Source organism: Pseudorca crassidens, chromosome 8 (assembly GCF_039906515.1).
Source record: "Pseudorca crassidens isolate mPseCra1 chromosome 8, mPseCra1.hap1, whole genome shotgun sequence".
NCBI lineage: Eukaryota > Metazoa > Chordata > Mammalia > Artiodactyla > Delphinidae > Pseudorca > Pseudorca crassidens.
The window spans coordinates 37,159,748-37,180,006 of NC_090303.1; the positions used below are offsets into that span (position 1 = coordinate 37,159,748).

The 20,259-nt window shown below is 34.9% G+C and overlaps 1 protein-coding gene and 1 pseudogene across 5 annotated transcripts in view; one reads left to right on the forward strand and one right to left on the reverse strand.

Moving 5' to 3' along the window:
• SNX13 (sorting nexin 13) overlaps positions 1-20,259 on the forward strand; it is a 138,029-nt gene that overhangs the window by 45,324 nt on the left and 72,446 nt on the right. For all 5 annotated transcript variants that reach the window (XM_067746220.1, XM_067746217.1, XM_067746219.1 and 2 more), the window contains 5 exons: positions 1,030-1,119; positions 2,177-2,298; positions 18,073-18,194; positions 18,286-18,387; positions 19,764-19,852. In XM_067746220.1, coding sequence (XP_067602321.1) covers positions 1,030-1,119; positions 2,177-2,298; positions 18,073-18,194; positions 18,286-18,387; positions 19,764-19,852 — 525 coding nt within the window. The remainder of the gene's footprint in view (positions 1-1,029; positions 1,120-2,176; positions 2,299-18,072; positions 18,195-18,285; positions 18,388-19,763; positions 19,853-20,259) is intronic.
• LOC137228573 (phosphoglycerate mutase 1-like) lies at positions 3,623-4,331 on the reverse strand (annotated as a pseudogene).

Sequence of the window (20,259 nt, forward strand, 5' to 3'; positions counted from 1 at the left end):
AGCATTTGTTATTTGTAGACTTTTTAATAATGGCCATTCTGACTGGTGTAAGGTGGGTGGTACCTCATTGTAGTTTTGATTTGCATTTCTCTAATAATTAGTGATGAGCATCTTTTCATGTGCCTACTGGCCATCTGTGTGTCTTCTTTGGAGAAATCTCTATTAAGATCTTCTGCCCATTTTTCTATTGGGTTGTTTGCTTTTTTGCCTTTTCTTTTTGAATCATTTCCTAGCCATCCATATTTTCCACTCACTTGAGTGGTACATAGAGAGGATGCAAAATATTTTAAGAATTAAGATCCTAAACAGTAATAAATCATAGTCAAGACTGGTTAAGTCTTTATAATCTGTTTTTTAGTATATGGTATAAAAATGGTGATTTTGATTGCTATTTCTAAAATGATTCCTAAGTATATTTTATGAAAAAATCTTAGAGGTTGCATGTGATAACTCGAGGCATATGTTTTTTATATGTATGTGTGCTTTGGTTTGTATTTTTAATTGAAGAGTGTCTTACTACTTTTCACCCGATTTCCAGGTCACTGGTCTTTCTGAAGACTACAGAGAAATATTTATTTTCTTTAGTTGCTAAAAACCATCCCTAAGTAAAATTAATTTAAAATATATTCATTTGGCAGCTGGTATACTGTTGTGGGCTGGGAGGGAGAAGGAGGAAATAGGGGTGTGTTTAATAAAGACAATTATTTGACTCACCTGAAACACTAACTTATGATTTTAAAGTTTCTTTGAAATATGGCAATATTATATCTGATATTTTCAATTTCTCACATTCTAAATAATGTTTGCTGATAATTGTTTTTGGTGATGACACAAGATTTTTTTTCTAGATGTCTAGTTTTGTTAATTTGAGAAATAGTGTTTGCTTTATACCCGAGTCTCAAGAAATAAGGTTAATTTATTAACTTGAAAATAATGACAGGGAAGTTACAATGAATATTTAGTTAGAAGTAAACTACAGAGACTTTAAATCAAGAAACTATGTAATAGAATGTTATGGTTTCCTTTCAGTGCTTAGAAGAAATGAAACGGGAAGCCAGGACTATAAAGATCGATAGAAGATTGACAGGTGCCAATATAATTGATGAACCTCTCCAGCAAGTGAGTTTCAGTATGTGGTATTTGAATTCCATATGTTGTGTGCTAGGTGCATTTCTTTTGAAAATACTAAAGAAGAATTTTTGCTATTTGTGTAATATGCTGGAAATTCATTATAATGCTGTCCTTGGAGTCTGTACATAAAGATGCTGCCTTACTTATGAACTTACTTATAATAAGGTGTTTGCTTAATACGATATTAAAGCCTTTTGGTTGAATTTACATTTAGGAAAAAAAGGTTTTACTGACATCTGATAATGTTTCTAATTATTTTATAGTTAAAATGTTACTCTTCAGCTAATGAACAAGCTTAGTGGTTTGATAAATCAGATGTTTTTCCTACTAGTTTAATTACTTTTTTAAATGGATATTTATGGTTTCATTCAAAAATATTTTAAAAATTAGAATTCAAATTATTCTTCTCCAAAATATTTTTCATCGATTCTTGATTTTGTGATTATTACAAATAATGTATACTTTAAAATGTAATACTATTTTTTAGATGAACCCATATTTACTTTGTCTGATTTGCAAAAACATAATACATTAAACTGTATTATTTGCTATTTATTGGCTAACAGTGCTGTTGGCAGCATCACCGGTATTAGAATTAAGTGAATTGTCATTTTTATAATTTGATTCAATGATTCTGATGATATTCTCAAAAGAAAACATTTCCAAGATTATTAGCGTCTCTTGACATTATTTTGCATCTCATTCCATCAAACTGATTAAAACTTCATTATGTTGTAGCATTGGAAATTTATTTTTTCTGCAGGCTTCATCTTTATCTGAAATTGGGTGGGGCTTCGCCATAGATAATTCTTTAATTTTTTAAAAAATTTGGGCAGTGGATGAATTGGGCTACCAAAATAATTGAAAAATTTTTGAAATGTGTTTTAGTATATTGATGCTTTTTTAATGAAGGCAGTTATTTACCACTACAATTTAGTATGTAGCAAGTAAATATAAATCGCAAATAATCCTTTCAGGTTTTACTTTGCCACTGTTACTTTTTAAATCCTAAAAAATTGTATTTTTTTCCATATTTTTGTTTTAGGTTATCCAATTTTCCTTGAGGGATTATGTCCAGTATTGGTATTATACACTAAGTGATGATGAATCTTTTCTTCTTGAAATTAGGCAGACTCTTCAGAATGCACTCATTCAGTTTGCTACTAGGTAAGGTCACTGCATTGTATTTATGCAGAAAAATTTAAATATTGTTTGTATCAATAGGGAAAATAACTTTCAAATGGAAGGAGAAAATTGATTTATTACATGGTAAGTAGAACAGTAGATTATTATTGTGGGATAACTCTTAGATTATAGAACTAGAGTCATAAAAACCTTTGTTCCTTTACATTTACAAAATGTTTATCTTGACTAATACCTGTTCTCTTAGTCTGTACGTCCGTTTCTTCCTCAGGGTCCAGTTGTCCAATCATGTGACTGTTCAAAGTCTTTCATCCCACTTACCGATAATACTTTTTTCCCCTCTTACCCAGATACTCTTGTTCTGTTTTATTTTGTTTTTAGTTGCATCACTCCCTTATTATACTGTTCTGGAAATAGGATTTAGTACAGTTATGCTCAAAATGAGTACTGGGCCAAGTGGCAGCGCCAAACAACTGGAACATGATTCGGAAATCTGACACAGTGAAAGACATGCTTGGACATGATTAAGAGGCATTTTATGGCCATAGAACAATAAGGCAGGGGAGGGGTACCGAAACATACAACAGGGTGAAGTCCTATACCTTAGGAGTCAGGGAGCTTATCTCATATTGGTGTAAGGAATAGTTTGTTTTCTGTTAACCACCACTAAAATCCCCGGAAGGTTTTTGTTGTTGTTGATATTTTTAACATTAATATATAAATAATATATGAAATATATATAATATGTACAAATATAGACACAACATATATGTATTTTATATATATATTTTGTAAAAGTAAATGCAACACTTAAACATTCAGGATTGATCCTAATCTTCTGGAGCGAGTTCCTCTGGTGTAATGGAGGAAATGTTTGTTTGAATCACCATGCAGGTTACATTCATCTTCTACTGGAATAACTAGAGCCTCCCAGACAGTCACATGACTACAAAATAGTACAGGATTAGCTTTTGGGAACACAAATAAGCTCTCTTGTTCCTCCTCATTGGTCACATCTTAGCATGGTTCTTGCCTATCTTCTACTCAAGCAGGGCCTTAGTAATAAACGAAGCACTAGCAAAAAGTCCCAGAGTTACTTCCTCTCCACCCTCTTGAATAAGTCTTCCCTTGACTTGGACTGAGGACCCTTTGCCCCATAGGTGCTGTTCTGACTAGATTGTATGAAGGAAATGGGAGCAGGAGACAAAATGGCTAAAAGAAAATTGGGAGCCACTGATCCCCATCTGGAGCTACAACTTAAGATGCCCACAGACATGTGCAGGGAAGAGGTGCAGAGGAATGGGGTGGGAGGGGGGTGTCCTTGGGAAAGTAGGCTGCTTGCTTGCCTTCACTTCTTGGCCTTGCCCTGGGCAGCCATAGCCTCCATGACTTCACACATGGGCTCTTCATTTCCCAGGAACTCCATGGGCTTCTTGTCCAGTTCATAGACAGTGGGACTACCAGTGGGCAGGTGCAGCTCCACAGTAGCCTCTTCAGAGAGACCCTCCAGAGGGTTGACAGTGCCCTGAAGGCTATTGCCGTGGGCTGTATTCAGTACCCCCTTCCCCTCCTCCAATTGGGGAACTATTTTTTCATTCCAAAAGGGCAGAGCTCTGGCAATAGTGTCCTTCGGACTCTCACAGGAGGGTAGCTGATCTTCAGTGAGGTCTGCATACCTCAGTCTTTATTGATGTTGCTGTAGAAGGGTGGTTGAGCTTCATAAGAGGTGGTAGGACATAGTAGCATGTCCAGATCTTTACCTGGGTTTCGTCATGCTTGGCAGCAGTTTCTGCTTTATTGAAGTCAAGTCCTCACTATTGGCAGCCACACTTGGTCATTGGCATCCAGTGCTGTCTAGAAGATCCAAATGGCTTTCTTCTGCACCGTGGTGAAGCAGATGTCAAACTCCTAGCCAGCATCTTGTAGCACCTGCATGTGGTGCTTCACCTCCTCACGCCTCCTGGGCTCATGTTGGCTTTGCTCCAGCCACTGAAGCTGTTCTACAGGTTCTGTGTGCTTTTCCTGTGTGGGATCAGCACCACCTTGTAGGTGGCCATGGCGGCATAGACTGGGGCTCACTGAGATGCCAAGGTCATGACCCCAGATACTCTGTTTTATTCAAGCGCTCTGAAAATAGTTCAGCATAACTGCTCACTTTTGGCACATACCTAGCGGGGTCCTCTTAGAGGAAGAAGAAACCAAAGGAGCATAAGTCAGTGGAGAATACGTATTCAGTTTATTTGTTTACTTTCAGAAGAGAAGTGTATTTTAATGAGTTTCCTTTAAGAAACTTTTCTGAGGTATACAAAAATTCTCACTTTACAAACACCCCTTACATACTGCCTCCCATATAACAAAATATTTTGGTCTATATCCTTGTATTTAAACTGCTTGATTTTGGGGAGGGCATTTCATATGCAGAAATTATTTATTTTTGAAAGAAAGGATTCTATCTTTGGGCGAATTTGCAATCTTTTTTTTTCTTAAATAAAAGAATTTGCTACCCAGTACACAGAGTGATTTTCCTATGAGCCTGTGGCCTCAAGGCAGGAGGCTGCATTGCTATGCCAGGAGTACACTGTCTAATCTGAAGGTATTATTCTCCAACCAACCCCTCTTCTTCCCTAATTAGGTTCTTGAAATATACTTTTGTACTTTTGAGAGTCTTGGAGAATAGAGCTTTGCCCTAGGGCTGTTACTTTGTTTCCATCTCTGTTCACATAGATATTTCTAGCTCATGCTGCCCTGTCAAGACTTTTTCTTCTATAATTCAGTTGATCTTAAGCTTTAGAGTGTGAGGTGAGTTCCTCAGCCTGAGGTCACTGAGGAGGCCTACAGTAAGTTTCATGGTTTGAATTTTAACCTTACTTGGATAGATTTGAGCTCCTTCTCCCTTATGATTAACAGCAAACATTGTAAAGTAGCCAGCCATAATTAGGAGTGTAGACTTAACTGTGGAACACAGAAAATATAATAAAGTATAATCAAAGAAGTCAGAAATTGGATTTTATCTCCTTATTTCATATATATAACATTATTGTGTGTTAGGTATTTTTTAAGATCATTCTTTTGAATCGGTCATTCACTGCTTTTTATGGTAACACCATCCTAATGATGTTTTTCTCCCTTTGGAAGAGTGGGAATAAGAAGAGTTCATTATTCTTGTGTCTGCTTAAGAGTATATGAAAATATAAAAAATTTTAGACCTAGAAAGAACTTTGAACTAGTAATTGGAAGACTTGAGTTTGTATCCTGCTCTACCATTTAGCCGCAGTACTGTGAGCAAGTATTAAAAATTTTTTGGATCTTGGTTTTTCTCACATGTGAAATAAGCCTAATAAAAAATACCTGCCCAGTACTGCATTCCTCACAGGGTTATTGTCATGATCAAATTCACCTATTCATTCAACTAATATTTTGTGTCTACTTTGTACCAGCCAGGTGCTGCGGATACAGCAATGAATAAAGCAAAATCCCTGCTCAGTGGAATGTAATGAAAATAGTTCTTGTGAAAATGGTTTTCAAAGTTGTGAAGGAATTTAGAAGTTTAAGTTTTTATGCCGTCCAACATCCATAATTTCACAGACAAGGAAGCTAAATTCCAGAAAGATTAAGCGATTAGTCTAGGATTATCTGTTGAGTTGGGGGCAGAGCGAGAATTAGAATCAGATTGTTCCTAATAGTTAGTATTCTTTCCTCCACTCGCTACCAGATATATTATGATCTAGATTATTAATCTTAGTTTCTCCCACCTTTCTTTCGTATCATTGCAATGCTTTCCCTGTTTTTGATCTTATAACCACCTTTTCTTTAAACTTCCTGTCGTAAGTTTTTTTTCCCCCTTCTCTAATATTCTGTGCTTTCAAGCTAAGTATTTGGGTGATTACAGGAAGAGCCAGGTTTCTTCCATACTAGACTGATATGAATTTATATCTTTGCTTGTTCATTGGTCTTAAGTTTTTGGGCAAATTAATCAGCCTCTCTTGAGCTTTAGTTTCCTTATTTGTAAAGAGCTGATAATAAGCTACTTTTGAGGCTGCTTTCAGGTTAAAAAACAATATGATGTAAAACCTGTAGCATACAGTAAAGCTAAGTTATTGTTTGTGCCTTTTCTGTGAATGACTTTATTTTTGTCCTTCATTGGCTTTTTCTGTTACTACTAAAATGTATGTCTTCACAGAGGCTCCTTGACTATTTCCAATGTGAATATCAAGAAAATTAAGCCTGGTTATAATCACTCAAATACTTTAAAAATTCTTATTCTTGTCTGCTGTGCACTGTGAAGCATAAGTTATCACTTCTCTCCTTCAAATTACAATCTTGCATAGGGTTCTTAACCAACAGCCCATGAAGCCCTGAAGATGTATGCGAAATTGTCTGTTATTTTTTCCTATTGAGTGATTCCATAGATTTTATTTTCAAAAAGGGCCTATGAACCCAGAAAAGATTTAGAACCACCAAATTCTAGTGTTCATATTTATTCATCAGCTTGGGGAAACAATTACAGAACATCAACATAAAACAAAATACTCATTTTGAGATATAACAGGAAGAAAAGGATATACTTAGAGTGTGAAGTTCTGGTTTTGAGCTTTAGCTCTATTATTTATTAAGCTCTATGGCCTTGAATGGGTAAAAACCATAAATTCTTTGAGTCTAGTGATAACCTGTGTCTGCTTATCAGGTTGTTGTTAGGATTAAATGACATCGCATGTGAGAGAGTACTTTGTAATGATAACACCTCATACTAACATTAGTACCTGTTATTCTAGTAACAGTTTAGGGAAGGAAACCTTCCCATAGCACTTGAGTTCTCTGTGGAGCCTGGGCATAAATTAGGCTGGAGCTTTAGCAGATGAATCTGTGATAACCCATGTATTTTTATTCTCTCTTCAAATAAGATAGTATGATATAGGATAGAAAGCCCTGGGAGATTTGTATTATAATTCTACCTGTACCATTAAGTTATAATGTACTTAAAAGAACATTTCTTAACAACTCTGTACAGCAGTGATGCTGAACTTGTAGCACACTCTGAGTTTGTGAGGGGCAAAGGAGATGATGTGCATGAAATATTTCATAAAGTATTTGTCGACCAATAAATGACTTTTTGAGCAAGTTATTTGACTTTCTGTGCCTAAATCTCTGCATCAGTAAAATGGGGTAATTTTCTCATAGGATTGTTGTAATGATTATATGGGGGAAAAGTGCATGTAAAACATCATAGGATCTGGCACATAGCATGTGTTCAGTGAATGTTAACTTCTTTGTTGTTATTGTTGTTTTTGTTATTTGTTACATTCCTAGGATATATACACAGATTCTTTGACCTTGTCTTCTTAGCTCTATTTTTTTTTTTTTTGAGGGGGAAGGGAAAGGGAGACAAAATTAAAGCACATGAAATGGAGAGAAATAAAGTGGTGATTTGTGTGGCATTTAGAGGATTTCATGTAGAGATAGAATGGACCAGAGTCACTGATCAAGACCTCATGTGGATTGAGGCCAAAACTGGACTTCAAGAATGGGTGTATTGAGATGGAAAGGGAGGGATAAAGGACATGTTAGGCAAAAGGAATAATCTGAGCACAGTTCTCAGAAGGGGGATAAGGTTAGTGTATGAGGAGGTACAAGTGAACAAGGAACCTTGTTGTTCTCAAAAGTGAAATGTGGTTACTAACTCTACACATCTGTTTCCCTGAACCCTAGGGTTAGTGGAAAGGAGATATATTCTAATGCTACTGTGTTCCTTCCTGAAGGGTTTTCCCATGGTGTAAGGACATAGGAAATGTAGGTTCTGAGATTCAGTGGTTCTGATGCTGATGGTATCACTGTTCCTGGAATAACGGGGTTTTGCTACTGAACTCAGGTCCCACTGCTCGCTGCTTGAGAGGCAAATTTTGGTTGGAAAGGAAAGGTTGTTTTTTTCAGGAGGCTGGCAACCCGGGGAGAAGGTGGACTCATGTCCAGAAGCCAACTCCCCATTGCTGATCAGGGGGCAAGAGCTTTTAAAAGGGAGTTTCAGGTGTGTATAGGCAGAGGGAGGGGGCTTTGTGCAGAGCAGCATAGTAAGCTCTGATAGTCATCTTGAAATTGGTCATGAGGTGGTCTGATTAGCATCATCTCGATTGCTTTAAGTACAGTGAATCTTCAGTTCCAGGGTCAGTTTGTTCCCATTTCCTTGAGGTCAGTTCTTAGAATTGTGTAAGATGGAGCAGCTTATGTCAGGGCTACAGTCTGGTCATCAAGTAGTTAACATTTTCCACCTGGTGGGGGTTTTAATATCTGTAAAACAGCTCAGAGGATATGGCTCAATATTATCTGTAGCCCTTGAGGAGGAACTAAAGGTCCTTGACTTTAAGGACTGAACTATTATTATTTTGTCCTGTTTGACTATTTTACTTTGTTTCTGTATTTTCTCATTTCTTTGATTAAATTTATTCTTTGCCTGAAGTTTTTCTACAGACAAGAGGCAGGTGGAAGACATGGTGGTGGTGGTGGGATCTGTCTAGGGAAGCTCCCAAGGGTCCTGCTTGATTTTAGTTTGTTTTCCATTTTTCTCACTCCCTTTTGCCATAGAAATGTAAATCGTATGTTCCTAGACTTGTCCAAAAGGCAAGTACAATAATGGACATTTGCAACAGTGAAGTTTTATACTATTGTCATTTTATATTCTTTGCCATTTGAAAACTTAGCTCAAAAGAGATGTTAATCAGAAAGATGCAAAAAGAATTAGGAACCATCTAAATATTTAAAAGGGGAGAAAAAGTTGAAGTTTTTATATCTATAGAATAGACCAGGGGTGGTTAATGGTATATTTTTATAATTCATATATTGTACAGTTCACTCACTTAAAGTCATTGGCTTTCAGTATATTCACAGAGTTGTGCAGCCTTCATCACAGTCAATTTAAGAACTTTTTTAAAAAAATAAATTTATTTAATTAATTAATTTATTTTTGACTGTGTTGGGTCTTCGTTGCTGCACACAGGCTTTATCTAGTTGTGGTGAGCCGGGGCTACTCTTCCTTGCAGTGTGCAGGCTTCTCATAGCAGTGGCTTCTCTTGCTGCAGAACATGGGCTCTAGGCGTGGCGGGCTTCAGTAGTTGGAGCACATGGGCTCAGTAGTTGTGGCTTGTGGGCTCTAGAGCACAGGCTCAGTAGTTGCGGCTCATGGACTTAGTTGCTCCGTGCCATGTGGGATCTTCCTGGACCAGGGATCGAGCCCGTGTCCCCTGCATTGGCAGGTGGATCCTCAATCACTGCACCACCAAGGAAGCCCTAAGAACATTTTAATGACCCCGCAAGGGGACCTGATATCCGCTATCAGTCTCTCCCCATATCCCCCACAAAGCTTCTAGCTCTGGGCAGTCAATTATATACTTTTTCTCTCTATGCATTTGGACATTTTACATGAATGAAATAATACAATATGTGGTCTTTAGTGACTGGCTTCTTTCACTTAGCGTGATGTTTTCAAGGTTCATCCTTGTTGTAGCATATATTATTACTTATTGCTTCTTATTGCTGAATAATTTTCCATTGTATGGATACACCACAGTTTGTTTATCCATTCATCAGTTGGCAGACAGTAGGTTTGCGTCTATCTTTTGGATTTTATAAAGAATGCTACTATGAGCACTCATGTACATGTTTTTGTGTGGACTTAATGTTCTCATTTCTTTTAGATGTGCACCTAGGAGTAGAGTTTCTGGTCATATGGTAACTTAGTTTAACCTTTAGAGGAACTGCAAACTTTTAAAAAGTGGCTACACATTACCACCAACAATGTATGAGGGTTCCAGTTTCTCCACATCCTTTCCTGTACTTGTTATTGTCTTTTTGATTATAGCCATCCTAGTGGGTGTGAAGCGGTATTTCATGATGGTTTTGATTTGCATTTCCTTGATAGCTAACGATGTCGAACATCTTTTCATGTGCAAATTAGTCATTTGTATATAGAGAATGTCTGTCAGATCTTTTCCCTATTTTAAAATTAGGTTATTTGTCATTTTATTATTGAGTGTACTGTACTGCTGCCTGGTTTTGTAAGTACAGTTTTATTGGACAGTTATGCTCATTTGTTTGCATTTTGTCGATGGCTGCTTTTGTGCTACAGTGACAGAGTTGACTGAGATGATGTGGCCTGCAAAACCTAAAATAGTTGCTAATTGGCTCTTTTAGAGAAAGAGTTTGCTGACCCCTGGAATACATAGATTTGCATACATTAAAATATTACGTAGTATTAACGAAGTAGGAAATACATTAGAATAAAAAGCACACAAAGTAGTGTACGCTATATGATTTTAGCTGTGTAAAAAATTGTAAGTATGTGAGCATAGCAAAGATACTAAAAGAAAAACACTAAAATATTAACAGTGATCTTTGGATTGTGGATTTAAGGCTAATTTATAGCTGATACAGAAAATCTAAAGAAGGAAATTACATTTTACAAAACGGGCATGTATTATTCTTATAGCCCAAGACAGAAACATTTGTTGCTCAGCAATAAAAATATCTAGGATGACTTTGCAACTAAATTCCTTTTCCTGTTTCTCTGTTTTTTATATTCTTGCAAACACATAAATAAAATAAACCGTTTTTCAGGTGTAGATGACATTTTTTGTATAGGTAGCCACTGAATCTTTATTTCCTTGGGAAGTTATCTTGAAACTAATGCTTGAATATAGTGTTTTGTACATGATAAGGTAGTGAATACTCAATAAATTATTGTTAATTGAGTTTCCATTTATGACTTCCTTGGTAATTTTTCTCCACAAAATTTAATATATTTCGCTGTTGGGTCTAGCAATTTTTCATTTATCAGGTAAATTTTACTGAAAACCTTATTTATTAAAATACTTAATAGCATGAATTTAATATTTAATACTTAACATTATACTTAAGAAGATTCACACTTAGCCCCAGGTTATTTTTTTTCTTTTCCTGTAGCTTGATTAAGGCTTCCAGCTCTGTGTTCTTTATACTCAACCCCTAAAATAGAGTGTGCTTCATGTGTGTTCCTCTATCTAAGTTTTTCTTTATATTTGAAGATCCAAGTTCTTTAAAAGTTATGCATCCTTGACCTCTTTGAAGCATTGGGGCACAGAATGTAGAACTGGATGGATTTCTTAGGTGGAGTTATAGTTCACTAAATACCATTTCCTTTACTATGGTTATATAAAACTGCATGCCTAAATTTTTCTCCATTTCTACCAATTTGTTTATAACGTTTATGAGTCAGAAGGTTTTGTGTTGTTAAGGTATAGCAGAGAAAACACCAAATTGAAAGTTAGGAACCCTGTTTTTGTTTTTCTGTTTTTTTTTTTTTTAAACAAAGCCTTGATCTCAATAACTATATAATCTAGAATAAGTAATTTAAGTTTTGGCTCTGTAATTACAGGGGTTTGTGGTAATTATTTCAGATCTCTTTCAGTTCTAAAAGACTGAGATTCCCTGGTATGGTTGGTACTAATCTTGATTTGTTTGTTTTCACTCATACTTCCTCTTCAAAACACTCACTCACATTCTCTATCACACCCCACATTTTGAATACCATTTGGGGAGTTATTTTTTATAGTGTGTGGGGTTGCTAATTAGATTTAATTTACTTTGGGATTAAAGTACTCCTCTAGTCTGTTGTTTTACTGATAGGAGATCTTAGAGTAGGGTGATGATAAACTTTATTTAAACCTTTTATTGTATTTCTTCACGGTCAGAAAGGATACAAGACTTAAACGTGAAAGATATTTACTAGACCAGTCTTTTCTCTGTAGTTAAAAGTCTTGTATCAGTGAAACTTTAAAAATTTTTATTTGATTATCCAAACTAGTACTATTCTGTACTGAATACTGAAAACAATAAATTTGTAGTTTTATAAGTCGACTCCTTTAAGTTTTGTGAAGTGTAAATACTCCCACCATGGTTGATTTTAAGCTGTCAGTATGAAGTCACTGAATGTGGAGTTAGGAGAGAGATGCGCACCTTTGGCTCTCCTACTCAGCATACAACAGTGCAGCCAAGGGAAGGGAGCAGACAGGTTAGCAACCATGAAGTAATGAAAGTTGTTACCTCGTGTGGTTGCTAATTTAGCTCCCATGAAAGAGTAATTCTCCATATATTTTTAAGAATTATGGTATAGAGTAATAGTAAATTTAATGTAAGTTCAGTTTCATTATTTTATACTCAATCCTTATAACTACATCCTTAAAGTAGATTTTAAAAGGGAAACAAAGGTGCTCTAGGGAGGTGGTTATGGTAACGTGAAGTATTTATAATATGAGCAAATTGAGACTGGAAGAAGGGAAAATCTTTTAATGGATTTAGGAGCAAGTTTATAATTCTCTGCTTTTAAAATATTGCTCAAATTCAATTTTAGGCTGAAGCTTTTGACGCTAACAGCGTACTCCCTCAAGGACTCTTGAAGGATGGAAACATGTAAAGGTTTATGTATTTTAAAGAGTATATCCTTTATAATAGTGAAGTCTGAGGGGGAAGTTACTGTCTGATTCCGTGACTCAAGGAAGGAATTTTTTCTTTCACAGATAGGACACCCAATTTCAGCAAAAGATGTCTGAGTCAGTGATCTAAAAATCCTCTAGTGGAATAAACCTTCTCAAAATGTCTTCAAAGATGCTTGTCAAAATCTACCCAGAAAAACTAGAAATCATTAGTATAGGAATTTTACTATACTAATGATTTTTTTAAATGTCTGAATTTTGTAATTAGAAGGTAAAAGACCTCATATAGGAGATTAATACATATTATTGTAATTTTATGCAGTTGGTTATTACATCACCTTTATTGATTAATACACATTTAAAAAGTCTTTATATATACGTGTGTGTATATATATACACATACATACATATACGTACATACATACTATGCAGATACAGTGTCATTCTTTTTTTATTTAATTAGTTAATTAATTAATTTATTTATTGGCTGCACCACACGGCACGTGGGATCTTTAGCTCCCCAACCAGGGATCGAACCCATGCCCCCTGCATTGGAAGTGCAGAGTCTTAACCACTGGGACCGCCAGGGAGGTCCCTACTATGTCATTCTCACTGTTTTAAAATAAGGTCTTAGTAGTCATTTCTGTGAAAAAATAATACAGCATCAGGAATGTAACATTTATTATAGGATTGTTTCTGTGGGAAAATCAGTTTTTACTTTTATCGTTTTGACATAAAGGACCTTTTCCAGGGCAGTATTCTGCCCAGTGTGTGAAGATTGCCTCTATTGCCAAATGGTCACCCACTTCTTTAGTTAGGCAGGTCTACGTGATGACTCTTGCATAGGCCATGCTCATATCCCTCTTTTGTCTGTTCCTATATCCTTCTTTACCCCATTTAAATACTAGTCATTCATCAAAATATGTTTGTAGTGTGGCCTCTTTAATTAATCCTTTTTGACTTACGACATAGCACTTAACTAACTTCTACTTATTTCTGTGTGTGGGTATCATCAAAAAAAATTGTAAGCTATTTTTAGAATGGTACCAGTTCTGTACTACTGTAATAGAAATTCTCTTTAGTTAGCCAGTTATTCTCCATTCCCTTTGTAAGACATACTGACTCATGCCCTTAGCATTAAAGCTAGGCTAATAGGCTACATTCTAGTACTTCTGTCCACTTCTGTCCCTACCTTTTGACTTTTAAACTTATCAGAAGTTAGTTGTTGATTCTTGGGCACAGAAAGTCTGATATAATTGTTTTGTGGTATGAGCTGAGCATGGATGCTTTAGAGGAGGAAGACAATTGAGTGTGTTAAAAAAGGAAGTTGTATTTGTTTCTGAACCTGTGTACCCTGCTTATACTTTTTATTATAATCATATAATTTAATTTACTTCTACATAGATTAAAGAATATGAGTATGACAGGGTAGTTCCTATGAAAAAGAGGTCACTTGCTTTGGAATTTACTCAGCTAGTTGCTAAATAGATCACAGTAGGATTAGGTGTGTGAAAGACAACTATAAAATGTTGGTGAAAAGCCTTGAAAGACTCTTACTCTGCATTTGGATTTGTTCACAGATGTCGTTAGTTGTTAATGCCATTTAAAAGAAACTGGAAACCATAACTTCCTCAATGTGAGAATGGTTTATTCAAGACAAAGGCCACATTAATAACACTTAGCAAAACATTAATCAAAAGGTCTTATCTTAGTCTTACACTGAAAGATTTATATGATTTAAGTTAAAATGAAATACATTCATGATTCCTTCTTTTGATCAAATATTTCGATTTACTTACCAGTTACCACTTTTCTATGTATTGTGTTCCTGCGCGCGCGCATGTGTGTGTGTTGGGATGGGTATGTAGTTAATCATAGGTTCTTAAAGCTGTAAGTGTCCCTAGAGAAAAACCATGGGTGGTGACGTGACTTGCTGAATTTCACAGCTAATGAAATGGTGTGTCTTTTACTTGAATCAAGGACATGTATTCAGTCCAGTTCAGTCTTAGTTGATTTTGATGTGTTTTTTGTGTTACTGATGATGAGCTGTATACTGCTTAGAATAGATGGCCCCAGTGAAGCAATTTATGTAATCTCAGTCTCAGCCCACATATTTGGGACATTCATTGCCTTTTTTTGGCATTAGCATTAAGTAGCTTTGGGGTTTAGAGACGCAAAAAGAGCTTCTCAATATATGTCCTATTTCAGAACTTTAAGGAGTAAAGAAGCAGTTGCTGTATGTGGTTCATGTGGCCATTCTCCAAGCACCTATTAACAGTGCTCTGACCCTGAAAGAGAAATCAATAAATCAGTATGTATCAAGTGCCTCCAGTGTTTAACATATTATTTAGCCATTGGGGAACACAAGTAGTGAATAAAACATAGTGGAATAAAACAGACAAAATCCCTGACTTCCTGAGATTTTTATCTCAGCAGTTGAATTATTTAACTGCAGGTTGTAAGTGCTATAAAAAGTGAAAAATGTGCTGCTATGAGAATATGTAACCAGAGATCCAGACCTTGTCTGAAGGAATAAAGCAAAGGGTGAGGGTCAACGAAGAGTGCCGTGTGGAATTGACATTTTAGGTGAACTCTAAAGTATAAGTGAGAATTGTCAAAGGAATGTGGGGGAGCGAAGGTAAATTTATGGAGAGTGGACAGGGTGAGCAAACTTGGCAGAGGGAATAGTCTGTCCAAAGGTATTGAGGTAAACACAGAACAGAAAAGGAAGGACAGTGGAACAAATGATGAGGAAGTAAGCAGGGTCCCAGCTGTGTATGATCGGAGAGTCACTAAAGGGTTTTTACGGCTCTTGTTTTGTATCATCATATTTGTATTTTTAAAAAGATCAGTCTGGCTGCTGTATGGAAAATAGAATGGAGGGTAGACTAGAGTGGACGTGGGAGATCAATTAAAAGGCCAGGAATAAGATGACGGTGTTAGAGATGAAGATAAGGCCTGCCAAATGTATCAGAGAGCTACACTTGGTAGTTTGACTTTTCCTTTTGTTCTTTAATTAAGACTTCATTGCTTATTTGCATTCCTAATTAACCATCGTAATTCTTACAAGCATTCTGTCAAGATATATAAGCTTCAGGGGCCTAATATAAATTGTATATTCTCAGGGTAGGATTGAACATATCCCTTATTCTCTTGGTCATATAGGAAGTATGCTCTCATTTTTAAATTCAAGAAGTGAAAGCCTCTAAGTAATAATAAAATGAAAGTGTAGATAATAGGATTCATTGTGTAATAATCCAGGTGTTTTTACTAGGAGTCATGTGGGGGAATATTTTAAACAAAGTAAAAAAGAGCCTTGACTGTAGGCATGACTTAAGAATAAATGATATTAAGAGCTCTAATAGAAAACTACCTGTGGATCAATAGAAGGAAGTGTGGCTTTCAAATTTTAAGACAAATACTACTAGAAATTGTTAGTAGATATTTTCCTAATTATGTAAATGGGAAGTCATGTACTACTGTTGTTCTTATCTTCCTAACCTAGAACAGTTCCTTTGAGTTGAGATTTGCAATAGATTTGCATGTATTCAGGGTAAATGAGTCAAGCAGAGGGAAAATGATGACCTTGGATAGAGAATATAAAATACTGTGTTCCCTGTTTTCCCCACCCTCAATATATTTGTCTATTGAAAGTAGAAATCTGTATTTAATACTTAAAATAATTTTCATGTATTTGCATTACTTGTTAACTTTCAGTCATTTTAAATGTCATTACATCCTCCATAATGAATTGAGATAGGTTTTAAAATGCCTTCTAAAATTAATAAATTTTGTTTTGTTTGAAAATTTCAGTAAATTCTGTAAATAGCACTGTACCATGAAACAGAACATATGTAATTTGAAAGATTATATATTCTGCTTTCTTCTAAATTTGTTAGAATGAACCTTTTATGGATTAAATGAGCTAATGGCCTATACCAAGTAAATTTTGTTCTTATAAAATTTTCAGGTTTGGATGATTTTGTACAAATATTCATGTAAAGAGTTTTGAAAGATGCTTACACAGATTGTGCTTTTCTTTCTAAAATAAGGGCAAAAAGAGACTCTAGAGACCTCTAGGTTTAAGTTTTTATTTTAGGTTTTATGTTGAGACTGAGTATTGTTACCAAGTTTAGTGTATGCTTATATACATGGCTCTTACATTCTGAGTAATGGTAACCTCTCCTCAGATCCCAGAGCTCAGGTTACATTTATTTTTGTTAAATTGTTTGTATTCATGTACTTATAATTTACTCTTTCTTTCCATGTATATAACAAAATCATAATTGTGCATTAGAAATTATGAGTGTTAATAATTTATGTTTTTGTTTAAAAATAGCCATCTGTTATATTCCTCAATGCCATTACCACATCTAAAAGTTTTTTCTCAAAAGACAGTAATCAAGTCAACTTATTCACTAGCTTCTTCATTATACAGGTATGGTGAATTAGCATAATGAATTATGGTAACTTTTTTTTGCTCCCCCATTGTCTAGCATCTTCATGAGTAGCCTCTTTATCTTCTGTTTATTTGGTATGTTCCTAAAGGGGTGAATTAATTTTAGTGCTAACTTAAGGAAAACAGCATTGAATAACATGTTTGTTTAAAAATATCACTTAATCCAAGGAGATGTATAATCTGGGTTTATCTGTTGTATTTGTTATCTGTTTCACTGGTTTACTAAATTAGTGATGTTTGTTGAGGTCTGTTGCTTTAGAGATAAGAGTACTAGGTAACTTAATAAACTTAGTAATCACCTTTTTCATGGGTAAGTGTGGTATTTTACATTACTCTTTAAACCATTTCCATGTGACTATAGTTATTTCAAATAGTTAAGTTTTTAAGTGTTTTATATGCAAACAGAAACCAGTCAGGCTCATACCAAAGATATTTGGTTCAAAACTTGGACCGTATAACTAAAAGGAAGAATGTGGAGAATTCAGAAAGGGTTCAGAAAGAACCAAGAAATATCTCAACTGCTCTTTTAAAAGCAAGCAAAAACATTCTGAATTCCTAATATATTGTTATGTCTGGGATGAGAAATTGCATAATATACCTGTTGTTTTTTCTCTTATTTATTTTAAGCATTTAGATAGTACTTTTAAGCTTTGGCACATAAAATACTTCAAAGAATATTGTTCGAGGGTTTAAGTAGATTTGATAAACTGGGTCTCTTGAAAGGGAATGCTAAGGTGTAATAGTGGTTAAATGAGTAAAATCTCAGTATAAATAAATTCAGTCTCTTTTGATAATCATGTCTTTCAGTAGTCATTAAATAAACTTATATTTTGATTAAAAAAGCATTTATATAATGCTTTTATGTCATGTGTTTTTTGTAAGGTCAAAAGAAATAGACTGGCAACCTTATTTTACTACACGCATTGTAGATGATTTTGGCACACACCTACGAGTATTCAGAAAGGCTCAACAGAAGATAACAGAGAAAGATGATCAAGTAAAAGGTAATATCTTTATCCCCTTTGAAAATTCGGATTGTTAAATCTGTTTTTCTTTATTATTCTGTATGTCTTGAATTGTTCCTTCTTTGTCCAGGTACAGCAGAAGATCTTGTAGATACCTTCTTTGAAGTTGAAGTTGAAATGGAGAAGGACGTTTGCCGTGACCTAGTGTGCACATCTCCCAAAGATGAAGAAGGTTTTCTTTTCAGTTTAACTTTTTTGAGAACAGTAACTGTTCACATTGGTTGGAGACAAGTTAGCAGAATCAGTGAACAAATATAAGTGTAAAATCTAAGAGTGAAATTATTCTTACAGGACAGGCAGCATAGTAAAGACACTGCTACTATTCACTTTATTGTATTTTTTAACTCTTTAAAATAGTTTCCAGATTCTTTTTTCTCTTTTAAGGTCATCTTTAAAATTTAAAGATGGCAATTAAAGAGTACCTCTTTCGTCATCTTTTAAAATACAGCAAACTGAAACATTATATAATTATAAATTTACTTTTTTTGATCTATAGTAATTTATCTTCCCCTTGAATTTATTATTTCTATTTCAAGAGTACACCTGTTACCCTAAATATTTCCTAAGGGAATGATTATAATATTTCAAATGAAATTTATAGAGTTGAATGTACTTTTCTTTTTGAGAGGTTAGACCCGATAAGCCTTAGCTGAGGATGTTGTCTTTTCCTAGTTTTACAACGACTAGGAGTCTGTGCTACTTGGCACATTTTTCTGATTAGCTGTTTATTGCATTGGCCAAAAAGTTCGTTCTGACCCAGTAATTATATTCCCGGGAAGTGTCAGCATATGAACAATTCAGAAACGCATTTCTGGTTGTGGAAATTGTTTTCTTAGATTTTAAAAAATGTGCTCAGCTTTTTTATTTCTTTGCCTTCCTTTCCGCTTTTTCCCTTTTTCCTTCTTTCCTTTTTTATATTTATTGTGCAATTCAGTTCTTAACTGCTACTTCATTAGCACTAATATGAAATAACTAAATGTAAGAAATAGATATAATAATGTACAGTCCTTTTATGTAAATCAAGCCCTCCTCAATCAGTAAAATATTGGGTTGGCCAAAATGTTCGTTCGGGTTTTTCCATACTGTTACAGAAAAACCCAAACGAACATTTTGGCCAACCCAATAGAAGCGCATACTCTTCTTGTTATTACCTGCCAAGACAATGGAAGTTCTTTCCTGAAAAAATAGTTACAAGTGTATTTTTAAATGTGCAAATAACTTTTAAGTATGCAAAGATGTGTGGTAGAAGTGTAGAATACATGGTACAACTAAAACTTTTTGGGGAAAACACTTTTGTAATTGAAGTTTCTCAACAATTCAAAATGTGGGTTAGAATTGGGCAGAATAAAAAGTATGTATTCGTTTGATTAATGAATAGTTGCTATTTGGAGAATAATAAAGGGATTTTTAGTGAATACTGATTACTAAGGTAATAAGCTGGTATAATCAGGCAACTGCTTATTTCTACCTTTATTTGTGTTTTATATCAAGAGTAGGTGGAGACTTCATATTTTCTAATGTTGTTATAGCTACTTCTTTTATTTCTAGGATTCCTAAGGGATTTGTGTGAGGTCTTATTATATTTATTGCTACCTCCTGGAGATTTCCAGAACAAGATCATGCGATACTTTGTCAGGGTAAGCCTAAGCTCATACAAAATACATGGCTGTAAAGAAACTTAGAGTAGTAATTATTAAAATTTTTGTCCCAGGACCTTGTTACGCTCTTAAAAATTATCGAGGACCCCAAAGAGCTTCTGTTTATGTGGGCTTTATCTATCAATATTTATTGTATTGTAAATTAAAACTAAGAAATTTTGGAACACAAATACACAGCCCACATTCCATTAATGGTATCATCACACCATCATGTTCCTTTTTGAAAATATCACTGTATGCTTGTCTCCCCCTACACCCCAGAGGTTCCTGGACAACACCTTGAAAACTGCCTGAGTTAGAGTTAGATACTTGGATTTTGGGTTATAACAAAGATATGTTTTAATTTTCTTTAATATAGCTTCACCTATAAATTTACTTAAATTAGA